This window comes from Eurosta solidaginis, chromosome 2 (genome assembly GCF_040869045.1).
Source record: "Eurosta solidaginis isolate ZX-2024a chromosome 2, ASM4086904v1, whole genome shotgun sequence".
Classification (NCBI taxonomy): domain Eukaryota; kingdom Metazoa; phylum Arthropoda; class Insecta; order Diptera; family Tephritidae; genus Eurosta; species Eurosta solidaginis.
Window position 1 is genome coordinate 78,385,221 of NC_090320.1, and position 26,237 is coordinate 78,411,457.

At 38.9% G+C, this 26,237-nt stretch overlaps 1 protein-coding gene across 3 annotated transcripts in view; it reads right to left on the reverse strand.

Moving 5' to 3' along the window:
* The window catches only part of drl (derailed), a 380,401-nt gene extending 354,440 nt beyond the window's left edge, over positions 1-25,961 (reverse strand). For 2 of the 3 annotated variants that reach the window (XM_067765852.1, XM_067765859.1), the window contains exon 1: positions 25,390-25,961. In XM_067765852.1, coding sequence (XP_067621953.1) covers positions 25,390-25,501 — 112 coding nt within the window. In that variant the 5' untranslated portion in view covers positions 25,502-25,961. The remainder of the gene's footprint in view (positions 1-25,389) is intronic. The other variant, XM_067765856.1, reaches the window with a different exon arrangement.
* Positions 25,962-26,237: the final 276 nt, after the last annotated feature.

Genomic DNA, 26,237 nt, shown 5'->3' on the forward strand with positions numbered 1-26,237 from the left:
AAAGGTTTCGGAGCTTTTGTGATTCAAAAATGGATTTCGATTACGAATCGTATAACACGATGAAGGCTAGTTAATGCACTACCCCCAACTCTGGTGTCAACTTAATGTAAACGTGGTATAACGCCTAAATTTATTCGCCACAAAATACGACTTTCGATTGCCACCATTACTAGGATAAATCCCTCCTCTCTTTATGTTAAAGTATTTATGTATGTCTGCATTCGATTTATGCAGTCAATTTTGTACCAAATTTTCAACTTGTGCGAAATTAGCATAACAATCAGCCCGATTTATGACTTCTTAATCTTTTAAATCCAATTTAAATATGAATAAAAATAGTTTTTGACTAAGCAAAGGGAGATCGTTGCTTTACGCTTTGCTGAGATCTGCCATCGGTGAACCCCCAATTTTTACATGCCCAAACAAGCTAAAAACATATGTATACTGTCATTTAGTTAGTAATTCATCATTTAACGAAATTTTCATTTAGACTAACTTCCGAAGAAACTTTGGCAACATCTGCATACATATGTACATACATATGTATATACATACACATATGTCGATAAGACATACAAACACACAAGAGTACAATTCCACGCACTTATCTACATATGGAAATCATTTACATGGCCATTTCACATCGGCATATCTGGGGCTGAAGTTCTAACATAGGAAAATACTAATTAAGTCTCCTAACAGAAATAACTACAACAATTTAAAGTTTGCATATTTTATGCAAGTTGTACGATTGTTATGCTAAAAACGAAAAGATGTTTTTAGATGTAAGACGGCATAAACTGAGTTTCGCAGTTTGCCAGCAATTGCAAGTCTGTTTGGGACCCAAACTTTGGGTGATACCCGTTTGTATATATGAATAAATGTTTGGAAATATTATATGTACTTACATGCATATATGTATGTACATCTAAAGAATGATACTCCGGTAGTTGTCAATAATTTCTGGTTTTCGGCTCACGAAGCCACGAAATCGTTATGTGAAGGTCGGGCACTATCGCCATTGTTGTGGAACTGCTTAAGCAATTTGGGCGAGGGCCAGCCAAACCATCTAAAGATCACACCGACACCAACGCTAAGCTTGACGACAGCCTTAGTCAAACATTGGCTACTTGATTATATTTGAGCGGTAGATATACAGTTATTTCCCAGATGTAAGCACCGTTAAAAATGCGCGAGAGTTTGTTCTTTGAATGGGAAAATGACAAAAAGTCAGAAAAAATATGTGCTTTAAAGCGGAAAACGCTTACAAGCGGAAAACGCTTACAAGCGGTCTGATACCGTGATTTTTTGAGGGCATTTAAATAAAAAAAAATTCTCACAGTTTTATAACCGGGAAATGCTGGACTGACTTCATATTTCCCCGCCGAGAAAAACGAAAACAGCGGAAATTGAAATCTAAAATTTTCATTGATTTTGTAAAATGTTAACGTCATGTTTTTTTGTTACATGCTGTAATCCTAAAAATCTCACCTATAAAATATATCGCTTGTATTTTAGACAAAACTTAACATTAACTCCGTATTTCTGGATAATAAATCTGGCAACTCTAGTAAGTATTATTTGAGGGTATTTAAATCATCAGCATGAAATCATAATCATGATGAAGTTATATTGGATATTTGTACATTTCTACTTGAAATCTTACTATTGGCTAAGAAAGTGGTCCTGGGACTCCCATTAGTACTGAGAGATGCATGCATACCTATGTTGTTAACAATTCGTACAGTGTTGCAGTTTTCCTATTAAAATTTTTTCCGGTGGTAGGATGGTAGGGCGTTTCAAATTTTGGCAGATCTTAGCTTTGTACTCGTAAATCAATAAATATCCTATTTCTAATTTATGGAGCCTTTGTCACAGTTGACAAAAACATTTGCATTAATAAATTTAAATAGCGCCAAGAAGCTCACAATGCTAAAGCTCAAAAAATATTGGGAAATTGCTAAACTAGTTTGCTTTCCTCAAAATGGGTAGCTTTAATATTATTAACTAACCAAATTAGAAAAAGTAGATGTGAGGATTAAGGCAGCCGGTTCTATGTACCAGAGCGACTCGGGATTTTTCCGACCAGGTCCTGTAATTTCAGTGGAACCCCATTTAATTTGTTGCGTCCCTCCCACAAACTGTCATCCTCCCAGCAGCTCCTTGCAGCGGGACTGCGCCATACTCTCCTGCTCCGGGAAGGTATCGAACCCAATCCGGGTCATGCTCCTGACCCCGGTCGTGAGGAATGGTTTTGCTGCGTTTGTCGGAAAAGAATCTTTTTAGGACGGTCATACTCTTGTCAGTGTGTCACGTGCAAGGGATGGTTGCATCGGACAGGTTGTTCTGGGCTAGGTTCCAAAACCCGACGTCCTCGTAACTTTTATAAATCTTTTGTGGCTCCTTGCTGTTCACGTCCAAGGACGTCCCGTAGTCTACGCCTCAGTGCCCCCTCCCCCCAACTACCTTCCAGCATCTCTGCTGCTCAGCAAGCCACAACAGGTACCCGCTGCTGCTCGCGCCCTACGTCGCCACCAACTCATACGACCGCTCCCACTCATAACTATAATATCCGTAGTAGAGTCGGTAGCAATGCCGAGCATCAGCCCCGTCACCGTCTTCTTCCCCCCTCTTTTCCGGCAGCAATCGTGTAGGTCAGGGAAACAGACTCTTAGTCCCTACCACCTTTTTCACCTTTTGCCAGCACAGAATATATATGTTTGCGTCATCCGCCCAATGCAGCTCCTGCCTTGGACGGTGCCACTTTCCTAGATGTTCTGGTCTCCGCGACGGCAACCCCCCGACGGGCTTCATTGCGCCATGCTGCCAGGTCGCAAAACCAACTACACCGGGTACCCCAATGCTTACCCAGGGACGTCCAATCCCAGGGACACAACAGCAATTGCGTCCTGGCCTCCCACAACTCAGGCGTAGTCACCCGTCACTTACTCCTAGTGTGATGACGTCTCCCCCATTGAACTACAGAATTCTGCAGTTTAACTGTAATGGATTAACTGGGAAGATCACGGAGATAGTCGATTTCATGAAGCGGCACAACATCCGCATCGCTACGATTCAAAAGACTTAACCCACAGCAAGATCTGCTCTGCAGATGGAGGCAGTCTCGCGTTTATCATACACCACTCAGTGCAATGTCATATATTTGATCCCGACATCGGCCGCAGGGACAATGTCCTAGAACGTCACGGCTTATCTGTCCGGTCAGGCGATGTAAACCTAGAAATCATCAACATCTACATCCCTCCTGCCACCTGTTGCCCCAGTGGATACCGTCCTAACATCAGAGCCCTACTCATTGGCGATAATCGCATTACCTTAGGTGATTTCAATGCCCATCACGATCTATGGCATTCAAACCTGCAGGCGGGCAGCAGGGGTGAGATTTTTGCGGATCAAATTGAAGAAACGACGTTCTGCACAATAAACGGAGACGCCCCCACTCGCCAGATATATCAATCGTGAACGCAGGACTCGTAAACTGCGTCAACTGGCAGCGGATGGTAACATTGGCATCCGACCACCTGCCTATACTTATTTCGCTCGAGCGTCCCGCCGACTTCATCGTCGCAGAAAAACGCACTTTCATAAACTTCAAAAAAAGAAAAGTGGGATGAGTACATATCCTTTACAGACAGCCGCTTTGCTGCCCTCCCTATCCCGACTGATGCTCGCTAATGGGTGCGTGCTTTCCGCAAGATCATTGAATACGCATTGAATCAGCTCGCGTTATTCCCGCCGGAAGAATTCCCGAAACTCGGCCTCATTTTCCGCCGGAGGCCGTAAACTTTAACGAAAGAACATGACCTTATAAGACAGCTCGACCCCGGCGACCTCCAAATAGGGGATATAAACCAACGCATCAGATTGCTTGTGGATGAACACAAGCGGGCGAAATGGGAGGAGCATCTAAGTGCTTGTAACCCCTCTGCCGGTGTCTGTAAGCTTTGGTCCACCGTAAAGTCCCTATCGAATTCGTCTAAGCACAATGACAAAATTTCCATCGTCTTTGGCGATAAAGTGCTGTCGGATGCGAAAAAATGCGCGAGCGCCTTTTGCCGACAATATATAATGCATTCTACGGTTGACAAAGTTAGACGGCTGGCCACCAGACGCGCACATAAACATAAATTCAGCGCGTCCCCAATTACCATCACCGCCAAAGAGGTTGAGGATGCCATCGGTAATGCTAAACCATCTAAAGAAGTGGGCTCAGACGGCATAGCCATGCCGATGCTTAAAAGCCTAGGAAAAGAGGGTTTCAGGAAGCCATTTTGCTCCCCTGTTTCAAAGCAAATTTGTAACTAGCCTAGCATCAGTATAGCTTTAGAAAACTTCATAACGCAACCACAGCGCTAAATGCCATTAGCACCCAGATAAATTGCGGTTTAAAACAAAACCCCCACCCTAGAACAGTACTCGTTGCGCTAGACCTATCAAAAGCTTTTGATACGGTCAACCATGGCACGTTACTGCATCCAGGTCTTAAAATGTGGATCGCAAATTTTCAGGGTGGTCCGCAGGCATCGGTGCAATTTATAAACGCAACATCAAAACCAAGAAGAATTAAAAAAGGGGTGCCACAGGGTGGTGTGCTATCCCCACTTTTGTTTAACTTCTACATATCAAAGCTCCTTTCGCCACCAGAAGGAGTCATTATCGTTTCCTACGCCGATGACTGCACAGTAATGGCCACAGGCTCAGGCCCCAGAGAACGATGAGCTTTGAAACAAAATAAACGGCTACCTCCCTGATCTCTCCAGTGTTTTCGCTTCGCGAAACTTGACGTTATCACGGACCTAATTATTGGCGACCTTATATACAACATGGACGTCCCAGGTAGGTAGGTAGGTTGAACTGGCCGGTCCATGAGGACCTCACATAGACTGATTGAGTCCGTAGTGTTACCAGAAGTTTGTTTTAACGACCAAACTGAAAAACCCTATCAAAAACCAGGACCTATGTTATAAAATAACTCCGTCCTCTTGGCAAATACTAGAAGCTTCCTAGGACTTAAGCCACTTGCTGCTTCTAGATCTGACAGCTGTATCACTCCTAATAGCTGGAGTCTTAGCCTGGCAAGTGCAGGGCACGAGCACAGAACGTGCTCGATCGTCCCAAATGTCGACCATTTTGAACGTCCACGTCAATGGCACTACGCTACCGAATGTCTTACACCCCAAAATCTGGGGTGTGACGTTTGATCAGGATCTACATTTTGGTGAGAATGCAGCCGCAATTGTACCGAAAATCCAGAGCCGCAATAAAATCCTAAAATCTCTTGCTGGCAGTACTTGGGGAAAAGACAAAGAAACGCTCATTACCAAATACAAAGCAATTGGCCAGCCGTTTGCGTGCTACGCGTCCCCGATATGATCACCAAGCCTAAAGACTACTCACTGGATGAAGCTACAGGCCTACCAAAATACTGCCTTCAGAACCACCACGGGTTGCCTTCTTATGTCACCAGAAAACCATCTACATAATGAGGCGAGAATACTCCCCATTAAGGAGAGAAATGAATTGCTAACCGAACAGTTCCTGTTGAATGCCCAGAAACCTGGGCATCCCAACAGACATCTGATTGATGAGCCAACACCGCCCAAAGGCTTAACGAGCCATCTCCGTAAGCATTATGAGGAAATACGGCACCTGAGAACATAGCCGTTTGAAGCCAAAAAACACAAGCAGGTCCTCAGTGAACTCCACAAACAGGCGTCGGACCTCTATGTCGGGAATTGCCCGGTGAATCCAGTACTCAAACAACAATACCCAAAACTTGCAGAAGAGGAGCGCACACTCCCTAGGGAAACGCGAGTCACTCTAGCTCAACTTCGATCTGAATACTGTAACAGGTTAAACACTTATCTATCCAGAAACAACCCCGACATACAAAACAGATGTCCAGCTTGTAACGTGTCCCACATGACACCAACCATCTGTTGTTGTTGTTGTTGTTGTAGCGATAAGATTGCTCCCCGAAGGCTTTGGAGAGTGTTATCGATGTGATGGTCCTTTGCCGGATACAGATCCGGCACGCTCCGGTAACACAGCACCATTAAGGTGCTAGCCCGACCATCTCGGGAACGATTTATGTGGCCACATTAAACCTTCAGGCCATCCCTCCCTCCCCACCCCCAAGTTCCATGAGGAGATTGGGGTCGCCAGAGACTTGTCTGTTAGTGAAACAGGATTCGCCGCGGATAGGTGAAGTTGACAATTGGGTTTGGAGAAGCTATGTATATATTGCGTTGGCAACCTAAAGGGTTGGGCTACACAGCCCCTTGAATCTGGTATTTTAGTCGCCTTTTACAACAGGCATACCTACCGCGTGTATATTCTGACCCCCTAACCCGCTGGGGGGTTGACACCAACCATCTCTTCAACTGTATTGTGGAACCCCTCTCATTATGGTCCACCCCTGTTGAAACAGCAAGTTTCCTTGGACTCCCGTTAGAGGATATTGATGACAATTTGTGATCGGTCGCACCTATTGGATGGGGCGAAGCACTGCTACAACAACAACATGTGAGGATTAATAACAAACATTTTGCAAAACACACGGTTTACAAAAAAAAATGTGTATCTTGTAAACCAAAGAAAAGAGTGTAAGTACTGTGTCGAGCATTACTGTAACATGTTGCACTACTTTGAGCTTCAACCAAAACTCCGTTGGGGGTTCCTGTAAATAAAATCATTCAGCACGCAGTGGTAATGGTACTCTTATGCTCCACCTCCCCAAAAAATTGTTAACCAGTTTAGCAAGAAAAAATAAACACAAATGTTACAGATTTTCACTTTTTTTACAAAACGATGAGCTGCCATTAATATTTTATGATCGTAGATGTAGATGGGAACAATTTATGTATGCAGGATCAGCACAAAATCCAGACGCAAGATCTGAATAAGCCATTAGCTCCCCTCCCATATCGGGCTTATTTGATGTTAGGTTGTTAGATTAAAAGCTAATGTGAAATTCTCAATAAAATTCATGTCCATATACACATATCAAAGTCATATAAAAAAATTTGTAGTTTTTACTTTTTTATCTTGTATTGGAAAAAATTTGCGAAGAAATACAACGACAGTCTGCTTTCCATTCAACTCGGTGTAACACATTGTCCCTGAGGTAAAGAATGCAGTAACCGACCAGACAATTTAAAACTAAGCACTTGTTTTCAATATTCTAGAGTCTAGAATCTAGACCTAATCAATATGGGCTTACTATTGAAAATATACGGTGTTATCCTTATATGAAATTCCTCAGCTGAACCCAAATAATGTTCCAAAGGCACAGGTTTTTTGCACATAATAATCTTGTTCTACTTTTTTGTTGCATTTTCGACTATTTGAGTAAAATTTTGCCTAGTTCTTAACTGGCCAACACCAAAATTTATCACTTTAAAGGATACATCAATGCAACAGCGTTGGTGAACAAAACGAAAACGCTACGGAGATTCGCTAACAATTATGTATTTTTCCTGTAATAATATGTAGTGAGGAACACTGTCTACTACATTACGATTTCAGATTTTTACAATTAAATGGATACCTTAAAATTATTTAAAATTTTGTTCGACTGCGAGTCTTATGCCAATTTCACACAGAGGCTTAACGAAATCATTAGTTTAGCTGCGAGTCATCTATTATCTCGTCTGTTTCAATTTGAAACCGACGATGTGTTCTCATTATAGCTAAGTCATCAAGTCTTTCCTCTCCCGTGGAATTACGTAAAAAAAAAATGTTAGCCTTTTAAGTGTTGAAAAAGATCTTTCATCCGAGCATGTAGTTACCGGAAATGCCGCATAAACTTTTAGCAAAGAATCTATTGCTGGAAAAATACTCATATTACATTGGTATAAGACTTCAATAGCTGATGCTGTCCGTTTAAAAGTTTCTTCCTGACTCCAGAAACAACTGCTTCGGTGTTATTAATACCTTTGTAAATTTCAAATTCTTTTGCATCACTTTCATTGAAGTTAACTTCCTTCAAAGAGCAAATCGATGGAACAAAGAAATTCATTTTCTGAATAATTGATTTGAGTTGAATGAATTTGTCTTTTAATCGTATGAAATTGGCATTGAAATATTTTAAGTGGTAAAGTTTAGTGCATTCTTCGTTTTTGTTTTGGGTATATTAAATGATAAAGTACGTACATATATTCACATCTTGTGCCTGAATTGTATTTGCTTTCGTACTGAGATAATCAACGGTGGAATTTCAACCTTTGGCTTTAAACATAGTAGAACTAAAATTTAGCTACCCAGCTAAAATCGACATTCACCATTTCGGGAGGGGTTCAAAAACCTCAACCCCCCTAAATACGGCTTTGCCATCAACGACTCGGCAAAAAAAAATAAAAAAGTAAACAGGATTAGCCTGGTTTCATTTGGCCACTTGAGGGAAATTCGCTGCTACAATATCCAAGGAAAAAATAATAATAATAGTTCTTACAAGGATTTTTTATTTTTGTTTGATATTTTTGTTGTTATCGGTTGTTAAGTAACGTAAGGTAAAGTGGTATATTAATTTAAAGACTTGGCGGTAATGAGCGAAAGAGCGGCTTATTGTGAAAAAAATTTTAAAAATTTAATAAATACAAAGCGCGATATACCTCTGAAAGCATTTAGGCCGAGCTTCTCTTCCAATTTGAGTCGTATTCTTTTTTATTTAGTTGCAAGTCGGCGGAACGGGACCTACATATTATACTCCGACTCCGAATGGGATCTGCAAAGCAGGCGAGTTTTCGCTGAAAACCTTTCATAACAGAAACACACTTGAAGTGTTTGCCAAATCATTGCAGACGGACGACCACTATTAGCAAAACTCTTTTCTAAATCTAGGATCATCAGTGTGGTAGACGGAGCACGCTACCACCACACCACGGCCGCCTCGGGTGACCTAGGTTAATCAAAAAGATAGTCCCATTATTTAGCTTAACATGAAAATACTTCAGATTAATCGGTAAACCGATATCAAGTAATTTGAAGAAACAATTTTTACAAAAACGGCGTCGGTTCGGTAACAAAATCCGACCGTTCTTGAAAATCTTGCCTACTTTTTATTAAAAGGATAATCAATTTGTTATTAATACGAACCAAAGTTAATCGACATAATATAAGGTGGGCTACTTTGGTTCAACAATGCATACCATACTACGAAAAACTATTTGTTATCGTGTCACTTTGTTCTGCTATAAAACTGTCGCAAACTCACTTCTTTTATGTTTACCAATGGTAATTGGGAGGCTAAAATTAATTAGAAAACTTCGCGTTGCATATTTGAATACGAACGATGTGATTCGCAACTCGATGGCTGATTTACTGTCAGCCTTCTGATGAAGAGAGTCGCTCAGAACGATCGGGTGGTAAAATGCATCGCTCGAGTGGCTGTCGGCCAAGTTCCAGACCATACTGGATTTATATCCGGCAATGGACTTCCCTTATCGGTGACACTATTGTTAATTTTCGGAAGTGTTTTTGCTACAAGAACAGCAACAGCAACATTCGCAACGTCCCCGGTACTTTTCATCAAAACAATTTGTCCCTTTTTTCGAGTTTGTGAATAAGTTTGAATGAAAGATTTTCAGCTTGCCTGAAAACCTTTTTTTTTGACAAATTTGGAGGTTTTCATTAGGCGGGTATATATTGTGAGGACCAAATATAAGCCCTTAATTTGGCCCACACAAAACCACCGCCCTACAACACCGAATCAGTAACACAGACAACGCAACACAAATAAAAATCTAAACAAGAATACGATCAGCAACATAGCCAACACAAACAAGTCTCTGAAACATCACTAGCACAGCGAGTTGCCGCAACACTCCATAGCAACACCGTAACCATGGCAACGCAACGAACTATGCTAGCAACATCAAGAGCATTAGCTATGAAAAGAAAAACACAAAAAGACAGCAGGCAGTCAGCACGCGGTTGTGGTTGCGACCGGAGCTACTATTGGAGCGCTCTGGAAGGCGTATCGGTTTTGACCATTGCAAGCCAGTGCGTTTCATAGGAGAAAGTCGTGGACTGAAGATTGTGGGTAAGCAGGTTTTGACCGCTCTACAACGCTTTAGATCACGCTTGCTCCCTCGCAAGCAAACGTCCTCCACAGCATCGTGATCCCGCGCTCAGCCAAACGTCATCCGCGGCAGAAGTACGTCGGCAACCGCAGTAGGAGTGAGTCGAGGTGAAACGCAACAACGTGACTGTACCGAGGCTAACGGATCTCACCTAACGGGGCGGAAAGTTGCGACTGTCACCTGAGCAGCAATTGAAGGGCATCTGAAAGGCGTATCGGTTTTGACCATCGCAAGACAGTTCCCGTCATAGAGGGAGCCGTGGGTTGAGGATTGTGGGTAAGCTGGTTTTGACCGCTCTACAACGCCTTAAACTACGCTCGCTCCCCGCTAAGCGAAGGCCCACAACGTCACGAGCCCGCGCGCCATCGCCATAAGCCTCGGCGGCAGAGTCACGCACACACACGACGCCAGCAGAGTTACGCGTACACACGACGTTGGCCACAGCAGAGTCACGCTTACATACGACGTTGGCCGCAGCAGAGCTACGCAAATATACGACGTTGGCCACAGCAGAGTCACGCATACACACGACGTTGGCAGCAGAGCCACCCATAAATGCGACGCTGGCAGAGCCACGAATACGCACGACGTAGGCAGCAGCAGAGCTACAAGTAAACGCCGACGTAGGGCGCGACAGAGTATCGCCCAGCAAATACGAGTAGACGCCGACGCAAGGCGTGGCAGAGAATCACCCAGCAACCAGCAATACAAATAGACGCCGACGCAGGGCGCAGCAGAGTAATACAAGTAAACGCCGACGTAAGGCGCGTCAACGCACCGACGCCACATACTAACAGGATCCGTCTAACGGAACACGGCGACAGAGCATCGCCTCAGCAATACAAGTAGACGCCGACGTAAGGCGCGACAGAGCACCGCAGCAGAGAGAGATGACGTCATAAGGCGCGTCAAGGCACCGACGCCACATACTAACGGGACCCAGCTAACGGAATACGGGCGGACCGCTAAGGCCCGCCACCGCAATCAAGGATACCGCAAGATAATCCAAGTGAAATTGAAAATGAAGTATACAAACACGTTTTATTTTATATTATAGAATTTAGAACCAATAAAGAGAGTGAAGGTTTTTATATTAAATCGATTTGCAAGATGCCCCTTTAATACAAATTTATTGTAAACGAACCCTGGGCACGGCGAGTATACCCCAGCAAATATCAAAGAAGCAACGGGGCACGAAAAAGCTTCGTTACAATATTTACATACAAAAATAAAATTTACATATGAATAGAAGGTGTGATATACCTCCGAGGAGTTTTAAACCGAGTTTCTCTTCCAATTTGTGCCGAACTACTTTTCAATTATTCCCAAAAAGTGGCGAGAAAGTGCCAATGTTTTATTCGCACTCAGAATTGCATTTGCATTTTTTTTTAAGAAGTGACAATCCCGATTGTATTATTTTAAACAAAATGCTTAAATTTTCGCAATTCGTTGTATGTACTATTCTATTGTTATAGAAAACGTGTATAGATTACGTCTTGTTCTGATTTTGCGGTGCACTCATGTATGTATGTATATGTTGCATTTTTTTATATATGTTACCCGGCCTATGAAAAGGTGGCTTATGACTCAAAAAAAAATTACTACTACTAAGAAACTGACGAAATGCATTGTTTATCTTTAACAGCTGTTTGTCGCAATTTCTTTTTTGAGTCATAAGCCACCTTTTCATAGGCCGGGTCACATATACATACGTTAATCGCTACTCAATTTCACAGCTTTTGTTGGTTCTGTGATTGAAACTACACAAACATGGATGCTTTTGAGGCAGACACATCGTGCATTTTGGTTTAAAGATAAAAACGCTTCACCAATTGAAACCGCTAGCAACAATGTACATATAAGCAGCAAGCTCAGTAGATGCAGCAAAATAGAGCTTGAAAGCAAAAAATAAAAACAAAAGTCATATTAGCACGTCGAAGTTAAAAATATGGCAATCGAACAATTTTGTGTTATCTGATAGAACTTGTTATTCTAAATGCCAGCGTTCCTACAAAACCTTCGGGGAGTATCCATATCGCTAGTGCAAGAATGCAGCCGAATATTTGGTTTTAATTTCAAATTTTTAGATTTTGTTTGTAAATATAGATAGATCCTTTGTTGGAAGTATTGCTTTCTTCAAAGCCAAAACTATTATTATTATTACAAATCAGTTTTATATATGGATATCCAGATCTTCACTGAAGGATCATACAGAACAATAATTATTTATGAGTAAACTGTCCCGTACCAAGCCTTACTCAATAGTGTGTAAGGAGAGCTTCTCAGTTAAAAAACAATATACAAAACAATTGAAGTTTTTTTTATGTTTTTCATGTTATACTGCCGTCCATAGCAAAAATGCAGTAAAGTGTAAAACGTGAATTCAGAGAAATACGAAGTGCGAGTATTACGTTTGTTTTAAATCATTATTTTTGTTTTATTTGGTACACAACAAAAAATTATGAATAGACCCATTCGATGACTTTATGGAGAGCAATTATCATGTGATTCTGATATATCATTCCTTTCGTAGCCAGAAATTAGACGTGAACTGCTTTCATGCTTCGAAATCATTTACTGCTTTTTTTGTTGGCAAATTTAAGATTATCGAATTACAAACAAGATTCCAAATCTTGTTTTTTCTTTAAATTTAATCGCATTGTCTTAGTATATATTAAAATTATAGAAGTTTTATAATTGTCACGGGTGGGACGAAAACAGACGCTATCTACACTGAAGTTACAAATTATAAAAACTGCAAATATATGGAAGAGCTTGTTTTATTTAAATACTTTTAGATAAACGAACATTTAAGGAATCCAATAGTATAAAAGTAATTAATTTTTCTTAATTGATTTTATTGTTAAAATGTAAAATTAAGTGCCACGGGTAGGACAGCTTTTGTCACGGGTGAGACATGTTCCATTGGAAAACGTTTAATTAACATGTTAATAGTAAATAAAGAATTTCAAATATGAAAAAAAAACGACTTGCAAAATTTAGAACAACAACTTTTGACTTTTTTGTCACGGGTAGGACAAAGCTGAAGCTAACACTATTCGATAGATCTAATGATGAGAATATAGGGCTTATATAATTTGGTATTTTAATCAGCCCCATCAAGCAATGATGAGTTAATGCAGTTATATTTATTTTTAATAAAGATGTGATTTTACCGGGTATTTACCATTTTTATGGGTAAAAGCGGAGTCATTGGTACCGTTTGTTGTATCGCTGTAGTCGTATCCCTAATGTAATCACCTGTTTATCGTTACGGCGGAAAACCAAAAACCAATTGGTTGGCTACGATACGGTTACGACCTTAGTGGCACCAATAATCGATTGCATTGATTCCCATAAGGTTGGTCGAATCAGCTGTTATAAGGTTACCGATACGGTTACCGATAACGCATCAATGTCTGCAGCTTAAATAGCAGGAAAATACCAAGAATTTTACTTTTTCTTATCTTTTTTCATATCCGAAGCGGAAAATATAGGGGAGTATTGAGTATTTGAGTATATTTGATGCAGCCATCCAGAAATGCAATACTGTGCACATTTTATATTTTATCTCTTAATTTCAAACAAATTCGCAACAATAATTAAACTTTTGAATTTTTTAAACAAAATAAGAATTGCGCTACGAAATTTCAATTGACAAAACAGCTGACTTCGAAATTCCTGTTCCCCAATTATTGTTCTCCCTAGGAGAAAATAATTGGAGGAATTTTTCCGTGGGAATAAAAAAATCCGCGAGAACAAAATTCCGAGGGAATATTTAGAATTGGGCTGGTAGTCTTTTTAAGGCGAAAGTAGTTGCCATGGCTAAAAGCAGTAGAGACACTGGAGGAAAATATATTAAACTGCAGCTGCGAAATTTTTACATTACATAATAATCTCTGATAGTACAACATCGAACGTGTTACAGCCTAAGAATTCCTGGAAAGAATGAGGATAGGAAAAATATGCATCTAAATTGGGTTCCAGGGCATATAAAAAAATATATGGAAATGAAAAAGAGGGTGAACTAGCTAAACAGAGCGCATCGTTCGAAGCCTGTACCGTAGATGTTCGAATCAGACTGGGCGAGATTAAAAGAAGGCGAAGGGTATTCTCACTGCACACTGCGTTCTGGCGTCACATGCTTTTACATAATGGCTTGTCAGTGATAGCAGATGTAGGAAGTGCGGGTTCAAGAGGGAAAAGATCGAACACGTTTTGTGTGCAGCAAGTAGCATGGGTCCTAGAAAGCTCCTAGTATTTGCCAAGAGGACGAAGTTATTTTATAACATAGGTCCTTGTTTCTAAGGATTTTAAGTTTGGTCGTTGAGCAAACTTCTGGTAACACTATGGACCCATTCAGTCTATGTGTGAAGTCTAAACTATGTCCCCTGTGCGACTCCACTTAATCGTCTCCAATCGATAGCGAAATTTGAACGTGGTATTACCGCTTGTAGGGGTGAGAGTGGAAAATACGGGGGTTTTACTAAAAAGGACCACCCCAATGTACCTAGACAAGGAAATGGCATCACCTTCACTACATTTGGCAGCTTCACAGGTAGGCCAAAGGTAACGCAACACACTTTTTAGTATTTGTTTTATGTGCAACAATTTCATAAGTGCAGATAAAGTTTTGCACCTTACAGTCATAACATATAAAGTTTAAGTGCATATCTTTTTTCCCCTTAAAAAAAGCAGATTTCTCGTAAGTCTCGCCTTTTCGCGAGATTCTCGAGTCTCGAATTACACGTAAAGCTTGTGAGCTTTTCGACTTTCAATTTAATCGGTGCATTGGCTGTTTTACATATAGAGTTTACGATTTCTTCTGGAGCACAAGCGAAAATTTTCACAGCACCACAAATAAAAAACACCGAAATGCATAGACTACTGCAGCGACTCAATTGAAAATCGAGAAGCTCGCGAGTATTACGAGCATTTCGAGATGCGAGAATCTCGCGGAAGCCGAGTTCTCAATTTCTCGTTGAAAAATAAAATATTGTGAACAAAATTATATATGTACATATGTATGTACATTAATATGTTTTGAGTGAAGTATCAATATAATCAACACAAAAGCCACAAGCAAAGAAAAAACGAAGTGTATAAATACTGTTCATATCGCGATTAAGTTTATGTCGAGAGGCTCGCGAGATTTGCGGGTATTTCGAGACACAAGAATCTCGCGAGAAGTCGAGTTCTCGATTTCTCGGGTCTCGAAAGTCTCGTTTGTGTTCCAGAAGGAATCATAAGCTCTACTAATTATTCAGAAACTTTTACTAATATTAGATAGACCTTTTATCTCCACAAATAGTGCTGGAATTACTCATACAAATATGTACATATATCGACTTACATACATACATACATATGTGCACATAACTAAATAGGTAGGTACGCGATACTTTTCAATATTGGAAAATGTCTTCATGGCGCTGCATCTTATCAGCCAATATATTTATGTATGTAAACATTGATGTATTTACGTACATACATAAGTTCATATTCATGTAATACTGAACGCAAACTGTACTAACTACTTGTAAGATTACGCGCACACTAGCGACATCAATATTGGGATACAATATTTTTCTATGAACTTAAAAATACAATAACCGTAATTTACAAAACCGATATGCTTCACTAAATATTTTTTGAACCGCTTAGGTTTTTAAATATATTATTATGTATTACGATATTATTAATATGTATTACTATGAATGCTGAAAAAATATTTTTGATTAAGTACAAATATACTTCTTTCGTCGTAGAAATACGATAAGACATGCATTTTTGACGTTTAACGATGGTTGCGAAGAGTACATAACTTTAATTACATAGTATTAGTATTTAAATGTCTTTTTTTATTTGTTCGGGGACAAAAATTTCACCTTTTCTTCGATATACACTTTAATTCCTTCCTTTAGAAACCAAGGCGAATCTATACCAGGTGGTGGCAATGCGAATTCAACCAATTCGCCGTGCAGAAGAATGTCAAGTCAAAAGAAAATTTTCATTGATTTCAATTAACTGAGATATTGTAGTACAAGGCGTTGTATGGAAGAAAAACCAAGAAGAAGCAATCCAAGGTGAATTCAGTCCCAGGTGTTGTTATCACAACAGCTGACTGCTTGTTCTTGATTATTTTCCATACAACGCCGTGTACAATAGTATGTCAGTTAATCGAAATCAATGAAAATTTTCTTTTGATTTGACATTCTGCACGGCGAATTAGTTGAATTCGCCACCACCTGGTATATATTCGCCTTGAAGCAATCAGATGTTGGGAAAACAACACCTGGTACTGAATTCACCTTTTTAGAAACTATACTATTTTCTATGACAATAGTTCTAAATCGACAACAACAGTATTAGAAAATGGCAGACGTCGTGACAATAGTGACAAAAAAGAAATGGATCAATCTGAAGGAAAGAAGGGGAAGCTTTTAAAAATAATTTCCATTATAAAAGAAGAAAATATTTTTTTTTTTTTTGCAATTATTCTAATGGTTCAAAGATAATAAAGCATAAATGTACTCTTTTTGTAGCAAAAGTGAAAAGGAAATCATATGTGACGCTGTTGACTTTACACGTCGATTTTACATCGCATGATCGCCCGTAAACGGGACAATTACTGTCAACTTTGACTCATAGCTTAAAAATTAATAAAGATATCTTCGGTTTTTACCAATTTCGAGAACGAACTTTAATTTGCAATAAATCGTTAAAGAAACAATTATATATGATATACAAAAATTTATTTATATTTTCGAAAAAATGCCTTTGCAACCGATGGCAAGTATCTGCCTAAGAGAGGTCTCACTGTATACCTACTTTAGAAACATTTACTTTCATTTTTAGATACAATGCAATGCGGCGTTATTCTGAATGTTACCAGTTCATGTAACCGCTACTCTGGCCTACACGGTTATACTGTCAAAAAACTAAGATGCGCAATTGAGAATAAAATGAAAATGTGAACTAAATTTTGTGTTAAAAAGTATTAATATTGTTTAAAAAATTCGTGTACATTAACATGGATACACTTTTTTGTGCTCTATGTTCAAACAAATATTTGACGAGGCGTTACCACCTATTTTGTTGGTAACGTTGTTATCCGCAATTAGAATAGTTACGTCATTTTCGTAACCGGTAAAAATAATGTTGTTAACAGTTTAGAATAACGGTATAAGATACGGATTGGTTGCAACCATTTTACTGTTTATTGCATTTTACCGGCATTTGTTGCATTAGCGCCGACGCAGCTCATATTCCCATATATCAATACATATGTGTAATGTTTTACATACATACATGTACACTCTTGTTGTAATATTTATTTACTTACTTATGTACATATATTGAGTTTTGGTTGATCGACTGGTCGTATAATTGGCTGTTCAGTAGTTCGACAGCTCGACGGCTTAACTCTCTGATTGTTTACATTTGCGGCTTTATCAGTGCTTGTCAATATAAATATCTACCAACATATTTACATACGTTTTTATGTGGTTATTTATGGTTTTGTTTTTGTTTTGTAGTTTTTTTTTAAATCACGTCGCTACAACAAATGCATTTACAGTGAAACCTCCTTCGGACGGACACTCACCGTCATTCAACTTTTGTTAATGTTTAATGGATTTAGTACTCACAATTTAAAAACTAATTTTTCTATTACACTACTATAAAAAGTATATATGACTGTGTTGCGGTGGAGATCGTACAGCCCCAGTAGAGATGAAAGGGTGTGGCAAATGTCAGAATAAACGATACCCGTGCATGCCAATATGAGGGCCTATAGTATGATGTGCCGATCCGATAATAAGGGGATCGTACAAGCTGGTAGATCATAAAAGTGTCTTTCAGGCGGAAGTGGCAGACGTAACCAAAGTGGAAGTAAACTGATGTCGCGATAACTTTATATTGACAACAAGACAGTCATTAAGGCGACAATCTCACATTTGCTTTATGGTGCAAACAAACACTAGGAATGATTGGAACTGGGAGAAACTTACAATCATGATAGCGTCCCGGTCGTATGTGAATAGATGATGGCGAAAAAGGGGATGAACTAGAAAAGTAAACAAGAGCTGCACATTATCAACGACCAAGCGTAGCACTGCAAAGTGTCAAAAACATGTCAAATCAGACTTTAACGTATATAAGCAGATAGCAGATACTAGGGTGGGTCATAGAATATTTCTAGTATTTCCCAAGTGGACGTTGCTATATTTTCATGGTTTTTCAGGAGGTTTTCAGTTTGGTTGTCGAATAAATTTCTGGTAACACAATGGACGCATTCAGTTTGTGTAAGTTCCTTACGGACCGGCCAGTTTAACCTATCCTAACTCCGCCTTACTTTTAATTTTGTTTTGTTGATTTTCCGATAGGGGGAATAATTGATGTATATTATGGCGGTTTTCCGCCATCCCTTGTCAAATTTGGTTTGGAGACAAACCGGTTCACCGTTGTGCCATCTTCAGTGTCATCGTTCCAATACACATCACCTTACTTTTCAATTACATGTCAAGTAATAAGAAGTAATGAGCTTTTTATACCAGACAATTTATGTATCACACTACGACGCCTCTTAAACCCGAGTACAAGTTTATCCAACGCAAAATTGGTTTTCTTGGGGTAATCGTTTTTTTTTTTCATTTGGCGAATTCATATGTAGAATATATATATCATATGTTAGAATATACCCGCGGTAGGTATGCCTGTCGTAAGAGACGACTAAAATACCAAATAGAATCAAGGGGTTGTGTAGCGCAACCCTTTCAGGTTGCCAGCGCAATATATAGCTTATCCAAATCCAATTGTCAACCTCACCTATCCGTGGCGAATCCTGTTTCATCAACAACCGAGACTCTGGCGACCCCGAACTCCTCCTGGATCTAGGGGGTGGGAGGGAGGTTTGGCCTGGAAGGTCGCATGGTCATAACAAATCGTTCCCGCGTTGGTCGGGCTTGGTACCGGAACGTACCGGATCTGCATCCGACGAAGGACCATCAACATCGATAACCCTCTCAAAGGCCTTCGGGGAGTGTCGTTATCGCTACAACAAACACAACAACGTTTTTCAAATGTCAGAATTTATCTTACGAATATTTCGTTGACTGTTAAAAATTTATATAAATTCTCACACTTTGTCCGACGCAAAGAGTTCGGGTCCGTCCGAGAGAGGTTTTTGATTGATTTGTTATGAAAACATGTCTCAATGTCCGCCAATAAGATGTTCATGTTGGCTTAGTAGAGGTTTTTCGTCAAAATCTCTAGCATATATATACATACATACATAACTGTCCGCGTCCGGTCAAAAGGGTGTCCGCCTAAATGTTCTAAAAATTGTACTTAAAGCTTGATGCATGAAAAACCCTCCGGCCAAGGGAGCTGACCGCCTTATAGAATTATTAGAATATTGTCCGTTAGAAGAGGTTTCTCTATACATATATTCATATATACCCGCCAAAATATGTGCTTGCTTTCATTTGATTAAAATTTGTACAGCATGAGACCTTAAATTTCAGTTGCGTCCCTGCAATCTTTATTTCCTCGTAGTTTTAAGATGGAAACTAATTTTAATCACAACAGTTCACTCTTTATCAAGGTAGTTTTTCCAAAAGTTTAATATACCAATATTACTCAGAAGCTGCTTTGCATTATCAAAAGATTTATTTGATCTATTAATGATCTATTTTTGGAGTTGGTCTCATTATTCGCTGTTTCTCTTAAAATTTCCTGAGCGGTACTGAATTTTGACCAGGTTGATAGTGTCAAATGTATCTATTATCTATCGAACATTTATTTAATGAACATTGGTCCGCTGTGACAAGTGTTTTGGGTTTCGGGTGGAATCAGATATTTGTTAACAGTTTTGGTTCGATTTATGGCTCAGTTAGAAAAAGGCGCGTTTACGGTTCACATTAAAATTCTACACACAAACGTTGTAAGTGATGGGGGTAATAAAACTGCATTCATATATGTATATATATATCTATATATAAATACATATGTATGTGGGTTTTAGCCCCAGTTTATAAAACGCCGTACGACTTCCAAAAATTGCAACTGGACCCCAAAAGACGCAGAACCTAGTGTTTCACCCACCTCTAGTGCGGTTAAAGCCCTACGCTGACTTTGAAGCCTTCGATGCTTCCCCCTTTGAAAAAAAAATACGGTTATATACGAGTTATATCATTACCCTTCAGGGTGTATGTCACAATGCCTCCAATTCAATGACCACAATGGCGATTCACCATCACTTTCCCCATCACAAACATCGCTATCACTAAATCACTCAACTGCCAAAATAGTACAATTTGATATTTGTTTGTTGTTGTAAAATCATATGATGTGTTTAATCCATTATGACGTGCAAGCAATCGCCGTTGTCGTATTTTATTAAAGTTGTCACTCTTTTCAATTAAATTGTTTCGAAACGAACGTATTTACATACCTATGTGTGTTTGTATATACTTTATATTGTGTATACATCCCTAATGTATTTACATACATATGTGCACTTTTTAATCTATTTAAAAACAGATAGGTATATGTTTATACAAACATACATATGAGTCGTTTATTTTGAAAGCGGTTTAAGTCCATTTGTTCTTATAATGAGATATTTAAGGGTTTGTGTTTGATTCGTTTCAAAAATATTGTTAAGTGGTATTAATTTTTTTTTTACGTAATACGCTTTGTAAACTTTACTAGAAAAATAAGCTGTGTTTCGGAACCTAAAATGGACTTAAACCACTTTCAAAATTAAAAAAATTACTTTTTTGTTTGCGAAAAAAAATAAATCCACTTATTTTTAACAAATTAAATAATAGAAATTGTAAATATTTCATGCTTGTTGCAGATGAATGTAATAGCTTTAAAATAAATAGGGAAGCTTTCAATTTAGATAGATTTTTATTTACGTAATTAAAAAAATTTTTTTAAAAATAAATATTAAATCATTTATTAAAAAATTTAATTTACATTCACTTCTTTATTAAGGATAATATTAAAGATTTTGCTATATTATTTCTCCTCATTTAGATTATGTGTGAGGTTGTTAAAATATTCATGGTACATAGATGGTATATACCTTATTAGTAACTCCATCATATCCTTATACTTAGAGTTTGAAATGGAACGTACATTTTTGTATAATGGTGTTAATTTTATAATGTTGAAGTTCCTTGGTCTTCCCCGACAAGGTAATTAATCAAGTATTCTTTATCCACTTCCATAGATCCTTTATAAAACATTTTATAGGGTTCACTTTTTATAAATCGCATCCCACATATCCTTAGCCAATTTACAGGTTCGCCACTTCTGTTTTTTAATCTTTTATGAATTGCTTCTTCCAGAGGTTTTGTAGAAAAAAGAAGTTCACGTTTCAAATAATAAATTTTAAATAATAAATTTTATTTCAGTGGACCTAAACCGGTTTCGAAATAATTTTTTTGGGATTTTGTTAGCTAAGTAATTTTCAAGTCCACAAAATCAAAGCGATTTTAATGATACTAGACTTAAATTGTTTATAAAAAAGATTATATAGGATTGTGATTACTGTTATCATTAACTCCTTTCTTTTTTAAATGGACTTAAACCACTTTCAAAATAAACGACTCATATGTATATTACATATATGCATATAAGCAAAAGTAGTTAGCTCATTATTTTCCTTTTCATACATATATTTATATATTTTTTTGTGTACACATAAATAACTTTTAACCCGCACCCATCTGTTGCACATCGAAAGATCCATCGATCAATCAGTTAACCGTATGTTTGTCAGTTAGTTGGTGAGTCGTTTGTTTGGTTAGTCCTTTTATAGATCTGTCATGTTTATATTTATGACATGTCACAGCACAACCCCCATCTACCCCCACTTCCTTCTACTTCATCAGCTGAGCAATTATCACGATTTATTTTAACCGCACTATTAAATGACGGTCGTTGGTCGCTTATTGCTTCACGCCCGTCGTATACATTCTGAGTAGCAATAATAAAATGTCAACAATAACAAAAACAACAAATATGCAAAAAGTAAACAACAGCAGGTGTCTGCACCGCCAACGCCAACGCAAAAAACACTACTTTTGTGGCCACACAATTCCACCATACTTCTCAGCACCACCCACCAGACCCGCCAGACAGAACAATTGATGTGTATAAATACATATGTACACCTGGGGTATGTATGATTATAAAAGCATTTAACTGCATATATACATATGTAAATAGTTATATATGTACATGCCAGAGCATAATGAGGAATTCATGCCGTCCAAAGGAATAAATTATATTGAATTAAATTTAAAATGTTTGTATGGACGCGTGATCGCTCATTTGTAAATGACGCGTTTAAGTTCCTTCCCACCTCGAAGAAGCTACAGTATTTTGTGTACAGGCACCGACATACAAATATAGGGACGTAAATACACATATTATATGCACCAAAGTATAACCTGTAAGTCCATTTCCTAACTCTCTGATAATCAATTTTAGATAACGTTCGGTGACATCCAAACAAAATTTTACGGTAGACCAAGTTTTCGTGTTGCTGTTGTCAATGTAGCAGCACAACGGAGAAATCTTTCCTTCGAGATCAAGTAACAGTAATAGCGTTAAATCAAGAAGCTATGTGAAAATATTGTTCTCATGTTGTGCAACACCGCGGCAGTATAACCCGAATCTCTGTGGGCATACATAAATACCAGTACATGAGATTTACCATCTAGAAGATCTAAGCCGAACTTTCTTCCAATTTTCTTCGTACTCCTATCAAATTTTCCCTACAACGGGACGGGACCGAACGGCAACGCCTTGCATTTCAATTTCCACGACGGGCTTTTCATGGCAGAAATACATATGTATAAACGGAGCGTTTGCCACTACTCCCCTGCAAAAATCGCGAGTACTCCATGCATGCATGTATGGAGTACTCGCTATGGACCAAGCCAGTGCTCCAAAATTAACAACAATTCATACAAAAATATGGTCCAATTAACATTGCGATGTCCTAGGACTGGACCATATACTCCAGCTCAGCATGAGTTGGCCCATTGCTGCATTACAGTGGAGTATAATGGTAAGTACTCCAGTATGACCCAAGTGGACCACATGATCCAACGATTTTTGCAGGGACAGGGCAAAAAAGCGAGAAAACTTTTTTTTATAAATTTTATGTTACTTTTGCCCAGGACCTTCAGGGTGGTAGGCGGAGCACGCTACCCCTACACCACGGCGACCGTGGTTCGTTCTTTTTCTGTAATCGGTGGTGCTTCAATAAAGTCATACATCGGCCAAGAGGCCTTTCCTTTTTAAAGTAAGAGATTGACTTTGGAACATTGAGGCCACTTGCAATACTTTTTAACTCGGAGTTAATTTAAAAATTTGTCGAAATTGCATGATTTTAACTCCACATGAGAAGCTAACTCTAAGCTATAAAGATAATGCGTCGGTCTGCAACGATGACCATAAAATATCTCTCGATTATCCTTACTTACTTAATTGGTGCTTAACCGTTTAAACGATTATGGCCGTCCAACAAGGCGCGCTAGTCGTTTCTTTGCTGGGTTAACTGGCTCCAAATGGTCACACCAAGGGAGTTTAAATCGAATCGTTTTCCACCTGGTCCTTCCAGCAGAGTGGGGCCGCCTTTTTCTTCCGCTTTCATAGGCGGGTTTCGACAAGAATACTTTCTTAGCGGGAGCGTCATTGTTCATTTGCATAACATGACCTAGCCGGCGTAGCCGCTGCGTTTTAATTCGCTAGACTATGTTGATGTTTGCGTATGGCTCGTAGAACTCATTATTAAATCTTCTTCGGTATTCGCCGTCGCCAACGCGAAGAGGTCCGTAAATCTTTTTTTTTTAAAAACTTTTCTCCCGAACACTCCCAGAGCCGCTTTATCTGATGTTGTCATGGTCCATGCTCCTGCATCATATAGCAGGACGGGTACGATAAGTGACTTGTAGAGCATGATTTTCGTTTGCCAAGAGAAGGCTTAAATTTTCGTTTGCCTACCTAGTCCAAAGTAGCATTTATTGGCAAGAGTGATTATTCCCTGGATTTCAGAGCAGATGTTGTTTGCGTTAATACTGGTTCCCAAATAAACGAAGTATTTTATTTTTTCGAAATTATGGCTGCCAACAGTGGTGTGTTTGCCAAAGCGCAAAGGCCCTGACTCTTTTCTCGATGACAGCAGGTACTTCGTTTTGTTCTCATTCACCATCAAACTCATCTTTTCCCCTTCTTTTTCCAGTTAGGAGTACGCAGAACTTACAACGCGGGTGTTCAGCCCGATGATATCAATGTCACCCGCATATGCCAGTAATTGCACGCCTTTATTGAATATTGTTCCAGAGCGGTTCAGTTCTGCAGCAAGTATAATTTTCTCTAGCATCAAATCACAAGAAATCGCACGATACGCGGTCACCTTGTCTGAGACCTCGTTTAGTTTCGAACTGCTTTGAGAGGGTCTTTCCAATTCTGACTGAGCTGATGGTGCTTGGTACTGCTCAACGTCATTTTGCACAATCGTTGCATACTTTTCTGCGCACCTGATACTGTTTATATATTTTTGGCGATAGAGCTTTAGTGTTAGCGAAAGCTATAATTTGGGGGTTGATCTACTCAACGGTTAAGATTTTACGTAAAATTACTGAGCATAAATTCTTCTCGAGTCCGCCGTGATATAGTGATAGCGAGCTCCGCCTACCACACCGACGATCCTGGGTTAATCCCCCGTGCAAAGCAACATCAAAATTTTAGGAACAAGATTTTTCAATTAGTAGAAAATTTTTCTAAACGGGGACGCCACTCGGCAGTGTTTATATATATCTGCCATGAGTATATATCTGCCATGAAAAGCTTCTCAGTGAAAACTTGTCTGCCCTGCAGATACCGTTCGGAGTCAGCATAAAACAAGTAGTTCCCGTCCCCCCAATTTGCAGGAAAAATTAAAAAGGAGCACGACGCAAATTGTAAGAGAAGCTAGGCCCAAAATCTCTTCGGAAGTTATTCCGCCTTACATTTATTTATTTATTTAAACGTGTTTACTCGGCTGTCTGACAATTCTTTGACATTTTAAAGTGCTGGTTAGGAATACAATTTTTGATCTTAATACTATAGTGAGATTTGACAGGTGCCTCCAGTCACTGTTCATGGAGAACAAGTTTTCTAACTCTCAACTGACGGTAACATGATTGCAACGTATCAAAAAAATTGTGTTCGCTGAAAGCGCCCATTGTTTGCTTTAAATAAGGTTGACATACACACTCACCTATTAATCGCATCACCTCATGCAGATTCAGGTAAACATTAAGATGACAATGAACTAGGGCAGCGTATATTATAAATACTCCAAGAGTAAACGGTAAATTAACTGATGACATTTTTATTCAAATCAAACGATAACAGCACAATAATTTGAAATTTTATCAAATATCGTTTAGTTTCAGATGTGTTTCAAAAACACCGTGCTGTGGTTTGCATATGATTACAATTACACGCAAACACATTTACGTACATATATATTGTTGTACGCATTAATTCAAAATTATATTATTTTGCACAAGTACCACTTTTTTCAAAATTTCACTTGCCTGTTTACACAATTTTCATTTTTTTATTGATATCTATTTTTGGCGGAAATGCAAATGCAACCATTAATTTTAGCTATATCTTGTTAACGTATTTAGGCATATAACTTGTTTTATATTAGATTAACCGTAGCTTTTCTTTAGTTATAACGTAATTCCTAACGTATGTGAATGCGTTTTAAAATTTCGCATTTACGTTTATAAACACAGCATCAACCTCATCGAATATTTTTTCCGCGCACTGAATTTCCGATATACATTTACCGTGACGATTTTCCAGGAACTGTCAGTTGTATAAACAAACAAATCGTATGAAACCTCCGTGGAGTGCCAAATTACATGCAACAAAGCCGTCAACCCTAAAAAAGAACAATACAACAAAAATGCGCAGGACAGAGGCAGAAGAAGAGACAAAGCATAATGGCAATCATGATGTCACTGTAGGGCGTCATCTATTGGAAGAAATTTACAATATTTCCCCATACCTTGGTTAACCCACATCGTGGAACATATAGTAGGGGAAAGTGGA